General features: G+C 32.2%; 1 protein-coding gene across 1 annotated transcript in view; it reads left to right on the plus strand.

The window, feature by feature from the left end:
- Window positions 1–9,266, plus strand: part of LOC144974656 (alpha-aminoadipic semialdehyde synthase, mitochondrial-like) — a 56,293-nt gene extending 47,027 nt beyond the window's left edge. The window contains exons 17-23 of the mRNA XM_078917739.1: window positions 2,096–2,159; window positions 3,117–3,284; window positions 4,058–4,153; window positions 5,664–5,779; window positions 6,396–6,484; window positions 7,570–7,746; window positions 8,243–9,266. Coding sequence (XP_078773865.1) covers window positions 2,096–2,159; window positions 3,117–3,284; window positions 4,058–4,153; window positions 5,664–5,779; window positions 6,396–6,484; window positions 7,570–7,746; window positions 8,243–8,361 — 829 coding nt within the window. The 3' untranslated portion in view covers window positions 8,362–9,266. The remainder of the gene's footprint in view (window positions 1–2,095; window positions 2,160–3,116; window positions 3,285–4,057; window positions 4,154–5,663; window positions 5,780–6,395; window positions 6,485–7,569; window positions 7,747–8,242) is intronic.
- The last annotated feature ends 349 nt before the right edge of the window (window positions 9,267–9,615 follow it).

The following is a 9,615-nucleotide window of genomic DNA, read 5'->3' on the forward strand; positions in this document are numbered from 1 at the left end:
TTTTGTTGTTTTGATAAAAAAATAGATTTTTCATTGCATTTGATTTGAGCAAAAAAAAAGTGCTTTGTTTATTTCATGATTTATTTATTTAAGCACTTTGGATAACATTTTGTTCTGAATTTGCTTTCCTGTTGTTGCGAGAAATCTTTTTATCGTCATTGTTATTGTTGTTAAATTATTGTTAAAAGTTTGTCGTTCATAATACCTAAAATAAAAACTATCCAGTTTAGATAAATCTTTATTTTGTTCCTGTTGTTGGATTAAATCAATAATTTTGTTTAAAAAAATAAACTTGGAAGTGGGATAAAAAACAGCTGTATTTTGAAGCAGTATATTATAAGTACTCTTATTCTATTGGTTTCAGCCCCGTTTTCAAGAAGTTAGTCTATTATTAGTATCTAACATTCCAGACATGTTTTGTATAATAAAGGGACGGATAAATGAATCAATATATTTTATTCTCTTCAATTGCCACACTTCACTTCACCCTCGATTTTTTTAAAAATGTACCACAATTTATAGATAAAAAATATTAAGACTTCTTCAACGTCATTATTGACAATTGCATTATGGGTATCATTGTTGTCACCATCATTGTCATCATCATTATCACCACCATCATCATCATCATCATTATCATCATCATTATCATCATCATCATCATCATTATATAATCACCATTGTCACCATCTTGAATTCTTTCGTGAAATGGACAATAGCAATTGCTTGCTACCCTTTGGATAGGACACTACTCTATCACAAAGTACTTTCCACTGGATCAAAAAGACTCAGCTACTCAATCACTATTAGGGGGGGGGGGGGGGCTCAGATAAAAAAATGATCTCACTCCTTTTCTTGTGAAGTGATTGCTCTACCAACTGAGCTATCAGGACGCTCTGAGTGAGTTACAGTTTCATACCACGGCAGTTCAAGAGTAAACACTATTTAGAAGTATCTCATGTCAGTTAGTGATTGTTTGTTTTGTTTCCTTTATTAATCTTTCAGGATAACAGTTTGGCATTTTTTATCCTTCAACCAAACAAACCCCCCCCCCCCCCCCCCCCCCACACACACACATACTTGCTAATGTACATTTACAGATTTTTAAAATGAAAAAGCAATTCATTACTTGGCACTGATGACAAATTTTTAGACTTTTTCTATTTTTTAAAATTAATTTATAATATACTTCTTTGAATTCAGTCTTTTGTTTCTTCATTAGAAATTGGATTTCTCTAAAGTGAAGATATTTTCGAGCAGTTTTATTTTAATCATTTACTCTAAACCTAGAGAACTTTAATTAGTTCTGTATCATTTGGTACAATTTCTCTCTTTATGAGACTCCACTTATCAGGACCCAAATAATGAGCAAATGGCTTTTAGTTTTATTCAATAATAAGCTATTAATACTTTTTGAATGAATGAAAAGAAGGGGGATATGTTATGAAGAAATACATTCACTGCAAAACAGGAAATTATATGTTAAAAAGATGTTAGCAGATGCTTTCTACCCTTTTGATTGGACGATAATCTTTTACAAAGTACTTTCTCCCCCCAGATATTACACCTAGCTATTGCTAGTTGGAGTGGGGTTAGAAAAATCTGGACAGCACCCTGACAGATACCATTCATTTTGCTTTTCAAACATATGTATGTGGATGTGTGTGTGTGTGTGTGTGTGTGTGTGTGTGTGTGTGTGAGTGAGTGTGTGTGTAATTGGATGCGTGTGAGGTTTTGTTCGTATGTCCGAATCTGCAGTATGTAATGTTTTTTACTGATGGTCAATGTGAAGCGCTTCGAAGCTTCGGCATAAGCGCTCTATAAATGTACATTTATTATTATTATTATTATTATTATTATTATTATTATTATTATTATTATTATTATTATTATTATTATTATTATTATTATTATTATTATTATTATTATTATTATTATGATGATGATGATGATGATTCTATCACTGATCCATGAGGACCCCAAAATATCTGCTAAACCAGAGATGTTACCAATTTTCTTAGCTAATCTTTTGCTCTGATTGTTTTGTATATTTATTTCTCTCTCTCTCCCTCTTTCTTCACACATCAACATTTAGTTGGTTCCCTAAAGGAGTTCTTATGAACTGTTTGTCCAGTGCAAAATACATGAAGGATGGCAGGGTGAGTTTGTCACGACTTGTTTCTTGTTCTAACTGTGATAATTGGCACTGGTAGATTAGATTGATATTAAAGTGGCTGCATCAAAGTCAACTTTTGTATTTCATCCTAATCGTGACAATGATGAAAGATAATGATAATTTTATTAATGAATAGGATAGTGCAAGAAAGATAATGATTATTTGATTTTTAATAATGGCAGTACTGAAATTGTGAAAATTCCCAAGCGGGATGCTGATGTCAAGAGTCATCAACACATGTGAGGCGTTCTAGGGAACAAATGGTCCATATGTCACATTTTCTGGAAATTATTTGGTATGGTGTATAACGGCAAAAAATGATTTTATAATATCACCATTGTAAAATCGATCTAAATTTGAAAAATCTCAGTTTTGGATCAGACGGATAGAAATGTTAACACGCTGGTTACTATTCATAGTGGAAAATAGTCTGGCTTTCTCTATTGACGACACTCACATAGATTGAGAAATCTCAGTTTTCATTGAAAAGTCCCAATAGCACTTTTTATTAACCATATATCAACATTACTTCTTCCATAGATATGTGGACCATTTTCCTAGAGCGTCCCACATAAAGATTTTTCGCATTCAGCGTTTCTACTACACACTTCCGATTTATTAAGTGATATTCCTGGTTGTCCGATTAAAAAAAAAAGAAAAGAATAATTAAATAATTATACACTATTTTGTGCAGAGCATGGATCATAAGCTATTTAGAATGCTTGAAATATATTCTCTTTGTAATATAATATATACATTTTTTAATTATTTTGATATTTACCACAATGTTGGAGTCAGTCTACATTGATGTTTCAGGCCTTTTCAGCCATCATCATTTTTTTATATATATTGTATGACTGTAATACAATGATTTTAAAAAAATAAAAGTTTACCCATGCTATCCAGAATGAATTCTTAATTTTTATAATTTTCCTCACAGATCATTGAGGTAGAAGGCAATGGTGGACTGCTGGACGAAACAGAAACTCTTAAATTCCTACCTGGCTTCAACATCGAGGGTTTCCCGAACAGGGACTCGACTCATTATATACACCAGTACGGCATTGAGTCAGCTCAAACCATTCTCAGAGGCACCATCAGATACAAGGTGAATAATAATAATAAAAATAATAATAATAATAATAATGATAGTAATTATAATAATAATAATAATCTTTATTGTCCAAATAGGCAATTATTGTTAGGTTACAACTCTTGTAATAGGCGAAAAAAGTAATTAAAATAATGGTAATAATGATGATAATAATACCGATAGTAATGATGATAATAATAATAATAAGATAATATAATAATAATGATAATAATAATAATAATAATAATAATAATAATAAGAATAAGAATAAGAATAATAAGAATAAGAATAATAGTAATAGTAATAATAATAATCATAATAATAATAATCATAATCATAAGTGTTTTTTTGGGGGTTTTTTTTTTGTTATTTTTTTACCTCTTTTTATTTTTGTTTAACCCATGGCTGCCTTGTTTTGAATTTGATTTATATTTCTATCATGTTACTTTTAGTGATCTTTCCAATTTTCTCTCGTTTTGATGGTTGACTTTTTACACATTTGTTGTCAATTTTACGAGGGGTCTTGACTTAGATCATCTCGTAAAAAAAAATTGACTCTTTTCTTGCTATGTTTAAAATTTCTTTTGCATTGTTTTCTCGTAGGAATACTGTAAAAGTTAAAGGGCAGTTGTAAAAAGTTCTCAATCACCTCATAGACATTCGCCTTTGAGGTTTCGACGAAAGGCGCTATATAAATATGCTTATTATTATTATTTTCTTCAAAACAAGAATATATTGATGATTCTATGTCTCATATTCATATTCTGTTCATTGTTTGGATTTTCCAGGGATTTACAGATGCTGTCAGAGGTCTCATCAGTCTAGGATTGCTGAGTTCAGAAGCTGATAACCAACTTCATCCCGAAGGACCAGAGATCACATGGGTAACGAATGCATTTCTGTTATTGTGCAGCTATGTGGTCTAGTGGTATGACACTCGCTTAAGGATCCGAATGTCCTGGGTTCAAGCCTTGCGCTCGGTGCATAGTTGAGTCCTTGGAAAAGGCTCTTTACTCACATTTTCTCACTGTACTCAGGTGTAAAATGAGTACCTGGCCGTTAACAGCAGTGTCTTTGTCCGAAAAATTGTAATATCGCCTAACAGGCCGCATGTCCCGTCCTACATGTTAAATGTTGCTGTTGACCAGGGACCCCCTGTAAAGCGCTTTGAGCACATTTAGTCGATATTGCGCTATATAAAGCTCAATTATTTAGTTATTAAATATCCTTTACTAGTTAAGGAAATTTTCTGAATGGAGTTCCCGACCTCTCATAGCGGGCAGGGAGGTACTTGCTATGTCTTCTATACCCCTAAACCTGTTTTCCAATTGCTTTCTGTCTTTGTCTTGGAATGAGGTTACTTAGTTTTGTGCTGACCCTGGCTGGAGTCCTGGCTGAGAGGAAAACAATTGAATATATAGTTATAGTTTTAGGAGATGGTATTTTTTAGACCTGTAAATTCTCAGTCAATTAACTGAAATCAGTCAATTCGTCAAATTCAATTTTTTTTTAAAAGGAAAGAAAGAAATGAAGAAGAAAGAAAGAATTCATGAATCGTAGTCGAATGACGTGAAGTAATTAGGAATGTTCTACAGCGCTACGCATAGCTCAAGGGCCGTTTATATTTACAAGGGATATATTGCCAAGGCTAAGCGACGCTTCTTAGAATTGCCGTGTCTGAACACACCCCAGTGTATTTTCACACAGCCTACGTGAAATTATCTTTTCAGTTTCCAAACCTGTCGTGATCCCAATGGTAGCCAATTTTAACTGAGCCACCGAGCGATAGATTTCACTGTTTCGTCTAAGCCAAAATTGACCACATTTACTTGGTAGAACCTAAAAGTATGAAAAAGTTTAATGCGAAAGCCGGAAATGCGTTATGAAGACACCTTCAAATCGAAAGTTATATGATTGCTACAAGCACATCTCGATTGCCTCAAGTTATAAACAAACTGGTTGACCGTTTCTTCACAGATGTGGGTACCTAATTATAAGAAACAATTGTAAGTAGCCTAATTAATTCCCACGTAAATTAGTTTTCTGCCATTGTTTTGCTCAAGTGAGCTTGCTGTTTACCATTTATCTCGATTCTTTGGATTTTTCTGATACGATACAGAGAGTTTCAGTGAGGTTCAGTTTCAGTCTCAGTCAATTTTTATAGAGCTCATTTACAGGTCTAATTTTTTCATTGCAAATCATCTCTCTCTTATGTACTGTTGTTTTTTTTTTTTTTTTTAACATTTGATTTGTAAACATTTGAGTGTATTCCTCTTAGTGGAAAAAACTGCCATGACAGAAATTTAGTCTTTTATTTTTTGGCAAATTCTGACGTGACATTGCATCTATACATGTTTTAACTTTACTTGCTTTATTTGCACACTTCCCTTTCAGAAAGAGTACATGTGTAGCAAATTTGACAAGTCCGGAGACATCCTCAATGAGTCTTTGAAAGACCTTGTGTTTGAGAAGCTGGGAAGAGACAATGCCAAATTCCAACCTATTGTTGAGTAGGTTTCTTTAATTTATCACGTTTTAGACAAACCAGTCAGCTGTTTTAAGGGTGGTTTTTGATGGCGTCTCCTTCTTTATCACTAAAGATGCATTTTCCCTTTTGTTTATTATTAAAGTTACAAGAAGAAATAAAGTTTATCAGAGCTATAAGTCTCAAGAAGCCAGAGTCAATTCCACTTTCCATAGTATGAAGAACTGGACAGTATTAGTTGCTTACGACATTCTGGGTAGGATGCTTGTTTGTGTCAAAGTCAAGTGTTCTACTAATTGAGTGATCAGAACCCAAAGAAAAAAAAAAATATTGAAAATATCTTAAACATTCATTTCAATTTTATTTCTTAGTGAAAAAGTAACCGATGAAAGGCCCTAGATTCAAGTGGCATCGATAATCACAAGATTTTTCACACATACCAGGTTGCAAAAGCCGATTTGTTTTAAATTTGATGGACATAAATGTGTTATTCATTCAATCATCTTTCCAATGTTCAGAAGATTAGAATTTTGAGTGATTAGAGGAATCTGTCTTTTGATAACAGAGTTTTTTTTTTTTTACAGATTTTAAAAACTGGCAATATATAAGCACAAAATAAACATGAAAATATTTTTTTTCAGCCTTGGTTTGTTGGAAGATAACCTTGTAGACAAAAAGACTACACCCATTGACACGTTGTCCAATTACCTTGCCAAAAAATTATCTTACGGTAAGTCTCCATGAGAGAGAAGTTTGATCAGAAGAAAAAAAAGAAAGTAAAACATTTTGATTTTCACCAGTTATAATTTATTTTACTATTTGAATTTTTAAAAAGATTTTTGTCATCAACTGAGTTCAATTTTTGAGAAACACACTTGAGACGAATTTAAGATAAATTCTACACAATTTGAAAAAAAAAAAAAATAATAATAAAGAAAACCAAACAAATAGATCTTTACAAAAGTTGGGGTTTTTATGAAGTCAAAGTGGAATTTCAATGCATAGATCCCAGTAGAATTTAATGCCATTTCTCGTTACAGTATCATTAAGGACCGTCCAAACAAGTGCAGAGTACTGCCTCGCAGAATCCGAGGACGAGAGACGCATGCGCACAACCAACATGACGTTCTCTCTCTAATAACTTTTCCGCCGGTGACGTCACAGACTATGGGTGACGTCCAATCAAGGGATGCTACTCTTCCGCTAATCTCATTCCCTACAAGCTGGAGTTTTTCCTGGTTTCTGAAGTGTTGCACAGGCAGTATCATTTGCTGCTACTCTTTGGAAGAACTCGATTCTATCACCGAATACTTTCCAGACATTATGTTTACCCAATTATACAACTATTGTTAGGTGGACAGAGGAGTCAAAGAAAAAAAAAGAAGAATAAACAAACAAAAAGTGCATCCTTAGTTAATATTTGACAATCCCATTTTACTAATGCTGACATGGTTTTAACTCATTCAATCCTAGAGATTTTTGCTGCTTTTCAAATTTGGAAGAAATGTATGAAAAGTGTGCATTCTAGATAGATAGTTTTAATCAACATTCATTGTCATGTAAAAACTAAAAACAATAGCTTTGATACTACGCCTATAATTTGTCTCAGAAAAAATGTAATAAATGGGCATGGGGTAAAAGTAACCCGGGTATACAACGGATATTGTCGGTGTTAGGGTTGAGTGAGTTAATGTATTACAGTTACACTGTTGTAAAACCCCTATTAAAAAAACAAAGCAATCAGCACCACCATCACTATATTACTGCCATACTGCCATCATCTTCACTCTCTCTATCATTATTCCTTTCTTAAAGGGCCCCATGAGAGAGATTTGCTTCTAATGCGACATGAGGTTGGCATCCAGTGGGGAGATGGAAAGAAAGAGCAGCGTAGCATTGACTTTGTCAACTATGGAGATCTTCATGGTTTCTCTGCCATGGCAAAGACTGTGGGTCTTCCTGCTGGCATTGGGGCCAAGATGGTTCTTGATGGTTAGTTTCTCTAAATGATAAATATTTGGTTTGTTATTTAATTTTTTCATCGGTTGGACAACAAATGTCTTTTTAAAAAATGCACCATTAGGCAGTTAAAAATGAACTTATGATTTTGTAAATATCATTTTTCTCACCATAAATAATATTCTGAAAACAGTTTGCTATTTTACATGAAGTTTTTTTTTTTTGTTTGTTTGTTTTTTTTCAATTTTCTCCAAAATAAGTTCAGAGACAAGTACATAAATAGTTCAAAGTCTTTTGATATCATACAGATTTGAAACATAGACTGAAAGTAATTGTTTGAGACAACTAATGTGCTAGCAGTGTGATGCTAAAAAATAATAAATTTCAAAGTAATGAACGATTAAATTTAATTGATTTAAAAATAAATATTCATTAGTTTCACTACTAATGTGAATTGCCTCTTAAATTGAGGATGACAAAACTCAAAGAATATAAGCATATTTTCTCCTTTTTTTTCCCCCCATTATAGGTGAGATTCAGACTAAGGGTGTGATTGCCCCCTTATCAATGGAGATCTACCAACCAATCCTGCAACGGTTGAAGAAGGAAGGGCTGACGGCCACCGAAACTATCCGTCTCTTGGATTGATGAGTGACGTTTAAAGAGTTTGGACGATGCAGATGATATTGGGGAAATTGTGATGGTGAAAATGTTGCACTGGTCGAGTATAATTTCTATGGAAACCATACAACGATGATAATACTGGTGATGATAAAGATGATGAGGAGTAGATGGAGGCAGATAGTAATCTCAACAATAGCTCAGTGGCTGTTTATTTGTCTAGAGATACATAAAAGACGTTAGACCTTTGACGGGGACAAATTTTATTTCATTGAAGAAATGTCAGCAACTTTGATAAAATGGTTGTAGTAAAATGAGAAATGATAATAGTATTCTAGCAAACTTAAGTGGCAGCATTTCACCCATTGAAATTATCTTTTAGTTTGTGGTTTGGATAGTGTATCATATGATTGTTGACCGTGGAATCTATTTAGTTACTGAAAAAAACGACTCAAAAGCATTCGGATAAGCTTATTGAATTAATATGTTATTTATTACTTTTTTTTTTTTGCTTTTTTTTTCAATAACATAGAAGGTAGAAAATATTTTGTATTGTAAACTGATATGCGAAAAGAAATGATTTTCATTTTTTGGTGTACCTACTTTACAAATTGTTGATAAATTATTGTAATTAGAGAAAAGTCCACTTGACTTCGATGAAAGGGATGTTTTAATTAAACAATGTTACCATATTAACTTAACTAAATCGTTTATTTAAAGGCATTGCAACTTACCCATCATATCACTGTTTAAATAACTTTTAGGTTGATTACATTGAACCAAATCCTAAGTCGGTATAAATTTATTATTGTATGTTAACATATTATTTAAATATGAATATATGGTAAAGATGACCAATTCAAATTCAGATATATATTTATTGATGGCTAATGTATACAAATATGTCAGCTTATGATCACAAATTTTCCCAAAACTGTAATGATCAAAATAAAAATAATGACATGATGTCTTGAAGGAACTTAATTCACGTAATTATATTATTGTTCATATTTTTACAATGATAAAAACGATGATGATGATGATGATGATGATAGCAATGATAATAATAATAACAATGATGATGATGATGATAATAATAATAATAACAATAGTAATAGTAATAATATTTGTAATAATGATAATAATAATAATGATAATCATCATCATCATCATCATCATCATCATCATCATCATCATAATAATGATAATGATGATGATGATAATAATAATAATTATTATTATTATTATTTATAAAGTCATCGATTTTGAGCAGTGTTATTA

This window comes from Berghia stephanieae, chromosome 6 (genome assembly GCF_034508935.2).
Source record: "Berghia stephanieae isolate SIO BIC M18660-M18661 chromosome 6, UCSD_Bste_1.3, whole genome shotgun sequence".
Lineage (NCBI taxonomy): Eukaryota > Metazoa > Mollusca > Gastropoda > Nudibranchia > Aeolidiidae > Berghia > Berghia stephanieae.